The 14,444-nt window shown below is 39.8% G+C and overlaps 3 protein-coding genes and 1 pseudogene across 7 annotated transcripts; 1 reads left to right on the top strand and 3 right to left on the bottom strand.

The window, feature by feature from the left end:
- Positions 517-2,049, top strand: LOC109715696 (protein EXORDIUM-like 7). The gene is made up of 2 exons (XM_020240817.1): positions 517-1,066; positions 1,325-2,049. Exons 1-2 carry the CDS (start codon positions 574-576, stop codon positions 1,906-1,908), a joined length of 1,077 nt encoding a protein of 358 aa, XP_020096406.1. The 5' UTR covers positions 517-573; the 3' UTR covers positions 1,909-2,049.
- Positions 2,296-6,992, bottom strand: LOC109715546 (protein FAR1-RELATED SEQUENCE 6-like). 5 transcript variants are annotated; one of them, XR_002217644.1, is made up of 6 exons: positions 6,797-6,947; positions 6,615-6,712; positions 5,951-6,351; positions 3,179-5,464; positions 2,822-3,100; positions 2,296-2,735 (listed from the first exon to the last, which is right to left on the bottom strand). XR_002217644.1 is itself a non-coding variant. In XM_020240621.1 (6 exons), the coding sequence occupies exons 3-5, from the start codon at positions 5,438-5,440 to the stop codon at positions 2,838-2,840; spliced, it is 2,433 nt and encodes an 810-aa protein (XP_020096210.1). In that variant the 5' UTR covers positions 5,441-5,464; positions 6,615-6,712; positions 6,797-6,945; the 3' UTR covers positions 2,296-2,735; positions 2,822-2,837. The 5 variants fall into 5 exon arrangements, 4 of the variants coding, with proteins under 4 accessions (XP_020096210.1, XP_020096211.1, XP_020096209.1 ...); XM_020240621.1 differs by lacking the exon at positions 5,951-6,351 and having other exon boundaries at positions 2,822-2,936; positions 3,029-3,100; positions 6,797-6,945; XM_020240622.1 differs by lacking the exons at positions 5,951-6,351; positions 6,615-6,712 and having other exon boundaries at positions 2,822-2,936; positions 3,029-3,100; positions 6,905-6,992.
- LOC109714822 (sulfiredoxin, chloroplastic/mitochondrial-like) lies at positions 8,176-11,038 on the bottom strand. The gene is made up of 6 exons (XM_020239530.1): positions 11,034-11,038; positions 10,433-10,601; positions 9,744-9,899; positions 8,760-8,793; positions 8,567-8,660; positions 8,176-8,472 (listed from the first exon to the last, which is right to left on the bottom strand). Exons 1-6 carry the CDS (start codon positions 11,036-11,038, stop codon positions 8,457-8,459), a joined length of 474 nt encoding a protein of 157 aa, XP_020095119.1. The 3' UTR covers positions 8,176-8,456.
- LOC109714823 lies at positions 10,125-13,848 on the bottom strand (annotated as a pseudogene).

The raw sequence follows: 14,444 nt of genomic DNA on the forward strand, positions 1-14,444 counted from the left end.
TTCAAAAGGAGAGGAATGGTGAAGATGATTCAAACTCTGCTCTAGCCATATGGTTTAGAATCCCTTATATAAATACTTTATTATAATACTTCTTAGATTCTGATACTTGAAGATGTATTTTGAGAAACTTAATAGAACTTCAATGTGTACTAATATAAACCAAAAAAAAAAAAAAAATCCTAACAAAGAGTCATATTTGAGACAGATCTATAAAGTGTAGAATTGACAGAATTTAAGCCAAAGACAAATATATTTAATTTGATTAGTTCTCCTAAATTTAGTTGACAATTCACGAAACTTAAGACCTCTTTTAGCATCAGTTACAATTAACTAACACGTACTCTTCAGCTCTATTAATTAACTAGAAAAGTCTCCGGAGTAGTTAAAATTAACAACATCATCATTAGATTTAATAAAATACTGAACTTAATTTTGTAAATTTAGAATGTTGTGTGTCGAAATATAAATGATTAAGGGGTCTCTGTGCATGTTTACCCAGTTTCTGATGTACAAAGAGAGCCAAAGAGGTGTCACTACTGCATCAAAGACTCTTCTCTATTCAAAAACCAAAACATGACCAACTTATTACACATCCTCCCCCTCCTCCTCCTCCTCCTACTATTCTCCTCACTCTCCACCCTCTCCACCCTCGCCATGGCCACCACACCACCCCATCAAAACCCCTACAACCCCTTCTCCTTGGAGACCCCCTCACAGTTGGTGGACTTGGCCTACCACATGGGCCCGGTCGTCGCGGCGTCTCCGACCAACCTCTACCTCATCTGGTACGGCCGCTGGGACGCCCCCTCCCAGTCCATCATCCGCGACTTCCTCCTCTCGCTCTCCGACGCCGACGGCAAGAATTCGTCTTCTCCGCCTCCCGCCGTCGCCTCCCCCTCGGTCGCCGACTGGTGGCGCTCCACCGCCTGCCTCTACACCGACCAGACCAGCGCCAACATCACGTCCGGCTTCACTCTCGCGCAGGAGTACCGCGACGCCGCCTACTCCCACGGCACGTCGCTCTCCCGCCTCTCCGTCCAGTCCGTCATCCGCTCTGCCGTCACCGGTTGTGAACTCGTAACTTTTCACTCTATTTTGATACAATAGTTTAGGCTGATAGATAACAATGTGCTGTCACTGGCACTGTCAATTACTCTAGAAGCTGAAACTGATAGACGTCAGTATCGTAGACTCGTAATATTTCGTTCTATTCTGATATAACAGTTAAAGCTGACAGAAAATAATAACAGATGTCGGTACGATATGACAGCTTATGCTCATAGAGAATGGTGTTTTAAGCTTATACTCAAACTCTATAATACAGGATATCCGGAACGGCTGCCTCTCGATCCCTACAATGGTCTCTACCTAGTATTGACGTCGCCGGACGTCCGCGTCGAGGACTTTTGCAGAGAAGTGTGTGGCTTCCACTACTTCACATTCTCCGCCATCGTCGGGGTCACCGTGCCATTCGCGTGGGTCGGACACAGCGGAGTGCAGTGCCCGGGGATGTGCGCGTTCCCGTTTGCGCTACCGGAGTACATCGGCGGCGGGGAGAGGAACGGAACGGCGGCCAGTAATAACTTACGCGCGCTGGGTGTGCCCAACGGAGACGTCGGAGTGGACGGCATGATCAGCGTGATCGGGCACGAGCTGGCGGAGATGGCGAGCAACCCGCTGATCAACGCATGGTACGTGGGCGACGACCCCGCGGCGCCGACGGAGATCGCCGACTTGTGCGTGGGGGTGTATGGGACCGGAGGGGGAGGGGGTTATGTGGGGAGTGTGTACAAGGGAGAGCAAGGGGAGGGGTATAATTTGAATGGGGTGAATGGGAGGAGGTTTCTGGTGCAGTGGCTGTGGAATCCTGTGAGGAAGAGTTGCTTTGGACCAAATGCTCTCAACTGAGACTGGAGTTTTGATACATTGGTTCTCACTGGTTGAGAACAAAAGCAGTTGATGGTCTCCTCTGGTTTTTTTTTTTCCCTTCTTTTTTTTTTTCTATATATTTTTATATGGATTGTCGCTACTGTGACAAATTAGTCAAAATCAAAGGGCTGCAACAATTTTTTAGGTCTTATTTTGTGTCTTAATTTTATTTTTTTTTTTCAAACACAAATTCACGTTTTATATCTTTTTTTCTCAAATATAATTTGTGCTATCAAGTGTATGTGTGGAGGGATGACAAAATTTTGCATTCCGCACGTTTTTATAGCAATAAAAAACAAAAATCCAATGGTGGCTTTACAGCACAAATTATAAGCTAACCGATCATGACAAGAATAAGAAAGTCGATAGTAAAAACCTTGGTTCCAACCATGGCAATTGACAAGTACTGTTTTCAAGCTTGATTTTTTACAGAAATTAGTGTACCACAACATTAACCCACTTTAAACCCTGCATTAACCCGCCTTAAACCCTGTATACCCAACTTTGATTTGGTGCATACAACAGCATCAACATAATCAAGCAGGTTAGAGTAACATATTTGAAATTTAGATTGACAAACCTTGCAATAAGATGACAACTATGGATAAATTATACAAAAACTGTATGGACAGGGAGGACTTTACAATCTATATATAGACTCCTAGCCAAACTAGGCTCATCCGACATCGCGTTGAGTTCCTACCACCAAAGAAGAGTTGGGAGCGCCAGAAGGCGAGAAACTTCACAAACTGGCCGACAAAATACTTGCTGAGATCTTCAGGCCAAGTCATTAAGTTGTCAGAAGTCTGCGAGTTCATAAACCAGTTACGAATAGGCAGACCTAGCAACTCATGTTAAATGTATGAAAAGACATTAGTTATTTTGTACATACCGCTGGATTTGGGAAGTTAAGGCTCTTTCCAGAAAATCCGAAACCGGCTACTTTCAGGCCACTGAAAATTACGAGCAGCATTGTACTGCGACAAATCGAAGGAGATGGTTTCTACCTGCCAGCAATCAAAGCAAACAAGAAATGAGAAGAATAAGACAATTTTATTGCATAATCAGAAGAAATATGCGGGTTGCAGTATAAACCGACCCCATACGGAAAGCTTTCCTGCGTCCCGCTAGGAGGTAGTGCCCACCCCTCATGGAGTTGTTCATGTTGCACCTATTCATAGCAAGTTCCATGTGAAATGACTCATAAATAATTGATAAAATGGAGAGAACAAGATTATAAATATCTTACATGGGCGTCATTATTCATAGTAGTATCATTATTCCTCGGGTTCAAGTTGCTTGAAGTGTTTCTCCTCTTTCTTTCGGAAGTCGTCTTATTCTTATTCAGAGGGTTAAGAACAGCTCCCCTCAGACCAGTGGGTTTCTTCTTCCGCGAGCGACCTTTTGAATGTGCTTGTGAAGGTTCCCAACCCTTGGTATTTACAATGGCAGGTGGTCGATCATCCGCAAAATCCTCATTGATTGGATTATAGGAATAACCTGTTGATCCAATCTCACTGTTAATTCTCTGATCTCGCAATGACTTCTCGAATGCTATTACCTTATCTTTAACCTCCTTCATCATCGATAAAGCATACTCCTTAGAACCAAGGTTAGTGGCTCCGATTTCCACGATTTCCAGAAAATATCGATGGGTATGCCTATACAGATCGTCAAAGCTTCCCAGTTCCTGAGTAGGCGCTACGAAAGGTGAAGCAATAGATGCTTGTAAGCGCTTAAAATCGTTCCGCCAACGAGTGATAATGTATTTTGATGGAATTAACATCACAAGCTCTTGTCTCAATACAGACAGAGCATGCCTGCACAAAATACCTCTGTGCTGGAATGACCTGCAAATGCACCATATATCATCCTCGACATTGTCATAGGCCACTCGGTAATCAATCTTCTTTCCATTTACAAACTCTGTGACTACATACGAAACTACAGAACCGCTTCTATTGAGTACATTACTGCTAACTTGGAATAAATGCTTTACTTCGCACTGGAACTTTTCAAAGATGCTTACCGTATAAACTCGTGAGACTTGCTCCTCAAAAGGAAAACCGGTTAGTAACTGTGGCCTCATTTGAATTGAACGAAATTCTTCATAAGCTTCTTTCTCAAATATACTTTTAATACCATCATCATACCGTTCAAGAAACATTTGCAATGAAGTTTTGCTTGTCGACCATCCATCGGAAACGCTACTAATGCTGTCACCTCTCTCAGTGATAGACATGCCTGCCCAGAATGTATCCTTCACAAACACGGGCGCCCAATGCTCCCTAATTTCATATAAATTGGAGAACCATTCATTACCTTCGAGCTTGAATTGCCCGATCATTTCTTGCCATTCTTTTTCAAAATCAGGAATTAACAGTGAATCATAAACCACACGTTGGAATTTGAGACCTATTGCCTCCATCTCTTCCACTCCCCTTAACTTCTCAGGAAGCGCTTTCAAAATGCTCCAAAGGCAAAACCTATGCTGCACATGGGGAAAAACCTTTCTAATAGCTGTAACTATGTTCCGACAATGATCAGTTATTATCGCATTTGGTGGTCTATCATTCATGCATCTTAAAAATTTATTAAAAAGCCACGTATAGGTTTGGAAAGTTCTATCCGTAACCAGACCACAGGCCAATAACACCTCCTGACCATGGTGGTTCACTCCAGTAAATGTGATAAACAACACGTTGCTCAGATCTGTGAAGTTTGCCACGCTAACTTTGACGACGTCTCCATAGTAACTATATGAACCTCTAGATCGAGCATCGGCCCAAAAAACATTTCTAAGCTGGCCTTCTTCATTCATATCCAAACTGTAAAAGAAATATGGATTTTGATCTTGCATTTTGTCGAAGTAACTTAAAAGGACTTCTAAATCCCCTTCCTCAAGCTCTAATTTTCTAATATTTCCTATCTCAATTCTGGAATCTCTTTGAGTAGATGAACCTTGAACAGACACGGCATCAACAGAGTTGCTTGGAGGAGCATCCTTGCTGTCTCCAATCAGGAGCTGCTTTTTTCCAAAAAAAGGAGACTTCTTAAAACAATTCATGAACTTAACAATGTTAGGCTCAAGTGGATGGTTGTGCTCCAATTCAACAACAACCACCTCCCAACGGTTTTGAAAATGATGATCTTTAATGATCATTTTAGCTTTGCAACCAGTCTTGCTTGCTTGTTTTCTTGGAGGTCTGGTAATCTCTTTTTTGACCCTAGACTTACCTCCCTTGTGACATATAAATGTAGTACGGTATACATACCCTTCAATTGTATTATTTGACCTTCTAACTATTCCAAACCCTGTGCGATAGGCATATCCCATATAAAACTGTAAAGCTTCTTCCTCAGACCCAAATACCATACCCAACTTTGGTATAAGTTCGGTATCACTATTAGCTGGATTATTCTTGCCGCTTCCTACTTGGCACTGGATTTCGTCTCCAATGTGCTCTGTTTCTGAGTCTTCTTTCGAGGATTCGGAAGATTGGTCTTCCATTGGTTTACGACAAGCAAATTTAACCTACGTTACAATAAGCTTGTATTAGCCATTAACCACGGGTAAATGTACATACAATTGAATGTAAGAAAGATTGATACATGAAACTTCTTAAATATTAGTTTAGCCATTACAATGAATTATGAAAGTGTTTCAAAAGTTGTTGTACAGGGCGAAAATTAAAAGGCTGAATGCAGGCAAATACACCATATCCTATTTACCAAAAACTTTAATAGATTTATGAAGTTTATTAATGAATTACAAAGAGATTACAGCAGTATCACAAATCGACGCGAGAGATGCATCCAAAAGGAATGAAGCAAGTAGAAAACATGAAAGATGGTAGGAGCTACTGACATGCCATGGACATTCTACATTTATACTTGAGGCAAGCTATCTGAAATTAACATCAATATGTTCAGATAATGGAAAGTAATAATTCATAAAAATGATGCCACAAACATATATAGCCTAATTACGGCAACCAACTGTTTGGATGCTAATACATACGTGGGTACAGAGCAGACAGTAATGAACCAACATGCAGCATGCAATACGCATGGTAGTGCACAGGCACTACATATGTTTTCTTTTCCATGCCTCCTGAAGGTCCCACACGTCAACCCCATGATTTTGTAAGCTCTAAAAATGAATAATCCATAGAATGATTTTCTATCAGTTATCGTTTAAAATTCCATCAAAAATTATTGTATAGAATAAAAAAGGCGAAAAGCCATGCATCGTCACACACCTATTGACGCTCGCCTTTTAGCGTGACGACAAAGAGAAAAACTTTTCAGTCGATATGCTCTTAAGAATCTCGCGATAAACAACATTTGTCACTCATTAAAGAGGATACAAATCTGAGTGGTGAGTACAGCTTCGTAATTTCAATAACCAAGCTCCAAATTCTACTCAAGCATATAGGTATATTTAATTACCAAATCCAACAAAAGAGAAAACATTGCAGATAAATTAAACAATTAAGTAAACTACAAATACCAGAGAATTCGTGAAAAAAAACGCCTAAAGGGATCAATCCGGTGTTTAGTGCTACACTGGATTAAATATGGAACTAGATTCTCATAGATCAATCCGGTGTTTGCCCGTGGACGGATCTAACTCTAGGATTCGACTAATCATGTATTGTATAATAAATGAATAAAAAGCTAACCTTTTTCCACAGATTTTAGCTGTGGGATTGAATCTAAACCATTTTTGTAGATTAAATTAGCAAAAATTTATCAGCATACCCCATGATCGCAGAAAGAACTGGAATGGGAAGACTAAAATCAGCAACAATTTAATTTCAAAAAAAAAAGGGAAAACAAGAAAAAGTAGAGAACAAGTGATTACACAACGAGAGAGGAGAAGATCGAAATGTTGCTTCAGAGATGGTTTCTCTCTTTCCTCTTATTGGGGGAGAGGGAGAGAGAGAGAGAGAGAGAGAGAGAGAGAAGGAACCTTCAATGGCGATTGTGGGGGAGAGAGAGAGAGAGAGAGAGAGAGAGAGAACGAGAGAGAGGATTTGGCGAAGACGAGTGAGGGTTTTTTCTTTTCTTTTTCTTTTTTTTTTGCCGGGTCGGGCGGAGAGGACGCGACCGGGTGCGACGTGTCCACAGTGTAGACATTATTGGCACCTGTTGTATCAGTACATCTCATACACCACACCCTTGTTTTTTTTTTTTTTTTTTCTTTTTCTTTTTCTCTATTGNATTTTTAGGGTAAACTCCAATGTATCACAGATTTTTTTTATTAATAGATTTAAAAAATACTATAATTATAAAAATAGTCCACTAAGAAATTTATTTACAAAATTAGGTCTATACGGTGAATAAATTATCGCTTTCTAAATGTGAAAACTTATTCACCGCTTTTTTAAAGAATTAAAATCATTTTTAATATTTAATACCATATATAAATATTTTTTTGAAGGTTGGATATAGAAAATATATAAATTAAGGTACAAGCGGTGAATGATTCACTGTATTTAGAAAGCGATAAATAATTCACCACTTTTATCAACCTATTTTTATAAAAAGAATTTTAAATATTTATTTTTATATTTAAGAGGTTTTGTAGACTTAGTAGTCCAAAAACTCCTATATCACATGTAGTTTAGCCTTCTTTTATTTTATTATTCTATGCATCGAAAAGTTATAGTTAATTAGTCAGTAATTTTATTTTTTATCGCTGTAAAAATTTACTGTTTATAATAAAATTAAACGAAATACTTAAGTAATAATACAAATGCTAAATTATGCCACTGTGTGCTTTCCAAAAATATCGTATTGGTACCTTGTTTGGTACTGTTTAATGGTAAAATCTTGCATTAAAATAAAATTAAACTAATAGAATAATTAAGTATAATTTTTCGAATCATGATATGAAACCAACTAAAGTTTACTATAATTTTACTACCAAACTACTAGTGATTTTAGACAAATACCAATAAATAGACATAAAATTACGCATGCTTTTCGAATCAATTTTTAGATTTTACATATTGACAAACACATTTTTCTCTCCACCTTTCACAGTAATTAATCCAAATCAAAACATTTACATTAGCGGTTCGCAACTTCACTGTGCTAATAGCATCTTAAATTGCTAAGAGCTTCTGCTTTTGGACTTCGCTGTAGGAATATATCCAGTTGGTACCGCTAAACATTCTGAAATATTTCCCACAATCTGGATATACGGCGATTCTGATTCGGATCAGTTAACAATAATTGTGAAAGACACCTCAAAAAATAAGGATTGTAGATAATTTTGCTTCCAAATTACAAGACAAATTCGCAAACAGAAGGTAATTTTTCTCCTTCAAACCGCACTAAATAGTGGTTATGCACTGCAATAACTGCTATTCTGTCACACAATTACATATACTCGCCAAAATGGCGCACACAAGAGAGTATGTTGAACCAAAAAAGAGGAAAAACTATTGCCCTAGGAATAAATATTTCATGTCCATCACAGGTTCGATTTCGACAATACGCATTAGCTCTGCCGCAACTCATCTCATGTGATGCCTGAAACAGAAAGAAGAGTTAGTTAGATTTAAGAATTAAACGTCGGTAAAAGAAAAATGGAATACAAAAGGTGATATGGAAAAGATCAAAGCACCTTAGAGTTTCCTTCGTCCCACGGCGCACTTTACAACGGATGGTGGGGAGGCCGAGACGCTGATGAGCCTCGAACCGGTGACATCCCGAAAAACCTACAAAGATAATAAGGTGATGTGTGATTTAAGACATAAAAAAGAAAAAAAAGAGTTATCTTGTTGCTTTTCCTTCTCCGGTGCAGAAGAGCTCCTCACCATAGTAAACTCCGTCAACCTCCAGAACGTCGATCTGTATACGTTGTATAAAGCAAGTCAAATCGATAAGAGAGCAAAATAAGTTGTTAGAAACATTTTAGGCAATAAAAGAGCAATTGAATAATGAATCAATTTTATCTTAGAGTAAGTTTCCACAGTAACAGAATTTATGTGCGCCGCCAAATTATGAACATTCGAATTAACACAATATCAAGAAGAGAATAGGCACCGATTTGAAAAGTTACTAATAATACTTCAAATGTTCCATGACATACTATATTCTCTCTCTTGAAAGGACAACGAAATTCCAGCTAATTTGTTAGTAGCAGTAGTGAAATGTTCGACATCTATGAGCACATCCTGAGAATGTTTTGCATTACTTAAGTGATAATATTACGAAGCATCAGCAGTAAAAGGGTATTTATGCTTCCACTTTTTCTTCGATGGTAGAAGAACTGAATTGACGATTGACATTATTACACATAATCTAGAGTATTCAAAGTGTTTAGGAACTGGATTTTATGAATGTTTGGAATTAGTTACCTAATAATTATGAGACAATCGCTCATTCACAAACCTGTAATAGTTTTCATCTCCCATTAGTTCCAAAACAAAATTTTTAAAAGGATAGATAACTTGTTAAATTAAATAAAATAACCGCTGATCTCTAGTAACTTAAGCCAATAGCGATCGACAATTTTATATTTTTATATTTAATATTCCTGCTCATGTGACGTGAACTTGAATTAAATAGAAAAAAAGTCTGGCACGACTCAAACTCAGTATCTCCGTACCTGTTACTCTCGATACCAAGAGAAATTATATGAAACAACCGTTTTCTCTACCAACTTAAAAAGCTACTAGTGAAAAACATCAGGGTTGTTTTATTTAATTTAACATAGCTGAATCAATACGGGGCAAATTTGAAACAAGTTGGATGTATAATTTTAGCAAAAAATAAATGAAGAAGATAAAATTACAGACGGGTTCTTGGAGGCCGATCTGGCGGATGCTGTCCATGAGCTGGCAGACTTTGGCGGGATCGTTGGCGCGGGTGCGCATCAGCGGCCGCCGTATCTGCTCCAGCGGTACCACCAACCCCAGCCCCGGATCTCGCGCCCCTCGGCAGCGGAACCCGCCCTACAATTAAATAGTGCATGTAATGTAAAGCCAACACAAAATTAAAACAAAATCATGATGATGATGATGATGATGATGAGATGTTATTACCGTTGGAGGAAGCTCTGATTGGGCTCAAACTCGAGGTGTAGATCCGCGGAGGAAAGTGGAGAGAGGGGCTCGCCATTTTTTATTTTTTTTATTTTTTCAATACTTTGGCTTATCTATCAATTGTTTTGTTTTTCATTTTTTTTTTCCTGCTCAAATATTAAGACGGTAATGTAGTGTGGGTGGTTTGGGCAAGTTTGGGCTTGGATTGAAGTCTACTGTAGAGTCGATACATCACATTATCTATATCCAATCAATAGCATATAAACATAAATTAATAAAATAGACTAATTTGCATAAAAAATTTATCAATTTTAAATTTTTATAAAAATAAATTATTTTTTAAAATTTTTAATCCTCTTTCTTTCTCTTTCTTTTCCTTCATCGATAATTCGGACTGATCTTTAAGCTGAGCGGTTTTGCTTTAATTGCGAGCCGAAGAATACCAGCCGTGCAGGAGAAGTTCCTTCTAGGACTGCACCAACAGCGGTCAATTTTTCTTTTTCCACATTCAAACGCAACTTAACAATTATAGTCTTCTTGTTTGCGTACAGAATGATGCCGCCCCCAAATAATACTTTTTTTAAAGTGAAAATTTTGAGAAGTAGTTCAGTGCTGAGGATTCAACTAAAGAGTCTGAAAACTAAAATAATGCTAGTCTAATAACACTTGCAGCGAAGGATTCAAGTTTATCTAAGCAGAGCTCAATTAACACTTAAACCATAATCAATCAAAACTTCGAACCACAATTTGATTTAACTTCACCTCAATATAGGCTGAGTCATTTATTCAGCCAAGAATGCTACTCTCCCTTTGTAATTCGAATCTAATAAACAGATACGGTAATCTCAAACTTGGTTAAGTGATTAAGAACTATCAAAAGGACGCTGATATACTTGCTTAATTCAGACTAAATAAATAATATTATAGAGATTGAACAACCAAAGAGAAATCTTTTAAAGCGACCTCAAAATTAGCTGGCATTACTTAAATAATGAATACTATATTCTTGCTTTCCTTTGGAGCAGGCCGCTACTATTTTCATACCTCATATGAACTCAGCGAGAAAAATTGCACCTGATGCAAAGCAATTATGATGCCGAAAGAATCAGATATACAACATAGAAAGTAAACTCTTAGAGGAGCAGCAGCAGTCGGACTCGAGCCGTTATGCTGCGAATCACAGAAGCTTCTGCTGAAAGCTGGGGGCTGCCTTTTGTTCTTGTTTTTCACCTCGCAGCAGCTGTCCTGTTCTGTCTTGTACAGATACATGAGCAGTCGGGATCGTCCTGACTCCTTGCGAGACGCTTGTCGCGGTTGATCATCAACTTTATTAGTGGTAACTTTGAAGAAACTTGTCGCCATATCTCAATCGGTGTCCCATTAGGATCTTCGTATTCAAAGTATCGTTTAACCTGATTGAATGCCAAAAAGTAGCCAATCAGTCTCGAAATGCATAACAATCTTGAACACATCAAAGCATTTTCTCTCTTTTCTTGATAAATGATCCTAATTATTGGTCCTGAAAATATCAGCACACCTAAATGGAAATGTCAGCATAGATCAGCATAGCAATTTAGGAGTAGTAAGATGCAGTAATTAATTTACAACTGCCCGAAGTGAGCATGTATGATAGAGGTGAGGAAAGGCACCAGTAAAACAAACCAGTACAATTCACATGGAAAAGAGCCCGAAGAAGGAAAGCTAGATCAGGATGTTTGATTGGAAACAGTTACACACTATGCAAAACAGAGCTAAATGATAAAAAAGGAATTCGTGTCGCTGACGAGGTCGGCCCAACACATAAACCTACATCAACTATGTCCTGCTGGCTCAAGTGAGAAGTTCCTTAATCCAATAATGCCCATAAACGTCCAAAACATAAGCTTCCATCCCAATCACAAGATTCAATGTTCCAAAATTGCTCAATCAGTGCCAGCATTTTCTTTATTGATCAGATAAAATATGTTGAGTAATTTACCTAGTTATAACAAATACATGTAAATATACCAAATGAAGAGTGTGCTAAACATATTTTATTAGTGTTCTAGGACTATTATGTTGTAATTTTGCTAGTCAATTTTGACACCAATGATTCCATAGTGCAACTAAAAAGCTTTTAAGAAAACACAGGGCCTGCTCGAGTTCTAGAGACAATTTCTTTTGGCTCAATTACAGTTTAGTGAAGCATAAGATAGCAACTACACAAACAGAACAATTGACTAAATGTATGAACAGCATTTTTTCATACCATTTTAAGTTCTTGTTGATACTGCAGGATCCTCTCCGTGCTTATTCTCCGGAGCAGCGATGTTAGATATCCAGGCTGTACCGCACTGCTTGTTGCCACAAACACCGCAATTTTTTTATAGTCTATTACATCTTCAAAGGGCAACTCAATATAGTCGCTAACTATCACAGGAATGCACAAACTGACTATCGCATCAAACAATCTGCAGGCTGAGGGAGTGTCCCCAGCAGGATGTAGACAGAACTTGGATGAATGCATTCCTTGAGTTGCCATACGCCGACTCTCCCTAGATTGTGTTCCGTGTTTAATGAAGACATCCTTCTCACCCTCAAGTATTTGGAAAAGTGTATCCCGAATCTTTCCACCCTATAAAAAAAAAAAAAAATCAAACCATAATAAATCAAGATAAGATAAATGAAGTAGATTAAAGGCATAAATATGAAAATAATATAATCTCGTATATTTAAAATTGAATAAGTTAGCCACTTCAATTACTTGGAAAGTGTCGAAGCAGCTTTGTTAAGATCTGCTACAGCTATACTATACTGGTAGAAAAAGGCAAGCAAATTACATCAGGAACAAGCAATACTTACATAGGCACTACATCTAAGAGAGGAGAAATGAAAGGAATATTAACAATTCACATTAGTTGATACTTCATCGAACAAGCTGGTAAAGGATGCGGGGTTACCACCCAATACATTTCTTAAGGAATAGCTTTGAAAGCAGATCTAATAGTGCAGTCCCTCGTCCCGCCGACGTCTATGTTTATGTTGCATTAGCAAAGTAAAATGCCTAAACCTAATTGGATCTAAGCATCTTAGATGTATATATATATCAAACCAAGATCAAATTTAAAAAATGGGGAGAAGAGAAAACACTTACCTCCTTGCGAAACCGGTTGCCCATGAAAAAGAGCAATGAGGGCCTATTCTCCACTCCGATTTCCCCATTATACTTATTAATCCTATGGGAGTACGGCAAGATCACATCCTTGACCAGCGACGCCTGATCAGCCCGCAGCCGCCCGAAATCGGAGACGAGGAGGACGGCGTTCCGCACGCGGTCGATCACCTTGTAGAGCGCATTGGGATCCTGGCAAATGAACACATGATCCCTCCCCTTGTTCCTCCTCCAATACTCCTGCCCCTCCAGCCACTCGATCAGCTCCTCCTGCATCCGCTCGTCGCTATACGCCGCCGCGGCCGCCGCGGCCGCCGCATCCTCCGCCGAGGGGCGGATGGGGTTGACGATGAGGCTGAGCGAGGAGAAGAAAAGGGACGTAGAAGAGGTCACGTCGGCGGTCGGCGACGCGGGCGACGGGGCGAGCTCGGGGCGATCGGGCGGGTGAGGTCGGAGAAGACGCACCACTCGGCGGAGTGCTGGGCCGGGGTAGCGGAGCTCGTCGGCGGCGGCGCGGCGGAGGCGGCGTCGCCGCGCGCGAGGAAGTGCTGCGGACGACACCGAGGTGAACTTGTCGGGAGGTCGTAAGATAGATCTTGCGGGGAGCGCGACGAGGGAGGGGAGAGGGAGAGGAGAGGAGGGGAGAGGAGGGGTGGAGAGGAGTAAAAAAGGCAGAAGGCGAGGGGGAGAGGAGGTGAGGAAGGGCATGAGAGGGAGCGGTGGCGAGGCGGGCGAGGCGAGGGCTAGGGTTTTGGGCGCGAAGGGAGAGAGGGGAGATGGGACGGTTTGGGCTTGGGGCTTGCGCGCTCGGCCATGGGCGACAACACGAGCTTGCGCGCGCCGCGGCGGGAAGAGGAGCGAGGGGGTAGATCTGGACCGGGACTGCGGAGGTTTCGCACTTTTGTTCGATAAAACATGGAGACCGTAAAGAGTAGGAGCAAAACCAAGAAGGCCCAAAAAAAAAAAAAGAAAAAAAAAAGAGAGTTAATTGCACAATGTTCCAACCTTTTACTCAAATTATTTTCTTTTGATCCTTCATTTTTTTTCTTGTAATAGGTTTGGATTTTCTAATCTCGTCATTCATAGCTTTCACTTGTTATTATGATGATTGCCGATCCCAATAATAATACGACAATGAATATTAAGAAAATTAGTATTCAGCGCAATGCATTAATTTACGAAGTACTGTCCTAATGCTGGTATAGGTTTTAGCAGAGATGCCTGGTTTTTCTTTTTCTTTTTTTCAAATTTTTGTGAGAGGGCCACTCTAATTAAAGATGAGTCACAAAAAAAAAAAAATCCAA

Source organism: Ananas comosus, linkage group 9 (assembly GCF_001540865.1).
Source record: "Ananas comosus cultivar F153 linkage group 9, ASM154086v1, whole genome shotgun sequence".
Classification (NCBI taxonomy): Eukaryota; Viridiplantae; Streptophyta; class Magnoliopsida; order Poales; family Bromeliaceae; genus Ananas; species Ananas comosus.

Coding starts and splice junctions, on each gene's coding strand:
- LOC109715696 (XM_020240817.1), top strand. CDS start 574: ATGACCAACTTATTACACATCCTCCCCCTCCTCCTCCTCCTCCTACTA. Junction 1,067..1,324: donor CATCCGCTCTGCCGTCACCG/GTTGTGAACTCG, acceptor TCTATAATACAG/GATATCCGGAACGGCTGCCT.
- LOC109715546 (XM_020240619.1), bottom strand. CDS start 6,001: ATGCGTATTGCATGCTGCATGTTGGTTCATTACTGTCTGCTCTGTACC. Junction 3,101..3,178: donor CTATGAATAATGACGCCCAT/GTAAGATATTTA, acceptor TGCTATGAATAG/GTGCAACATGAACAACTCCA. Junction 2,937..3,028: donor AGGAAAGCTTTCCGTATGGG/GTCGGTTTATAC, acceptor GATTGCTGGCAG/GTAGAAACCATCTCCTTCGA.
- LOC109714822 (XM_020239530.1), bottom strand. Junction 9,900..10,432: donor GAACTTCTCCTGCACGGCTG/GTATTCTTCGGC, acceptor ATTTAATTGTAG/GGCGGGTTCCGCTGCCGAGG. Junction 8,661..8,759: donor GGTTGACGGAGTTTACTATG/GTGAGGAGCTCT, acceptor TTATCTTTGTAG/GTTTTTCGGGATGTCACCGG.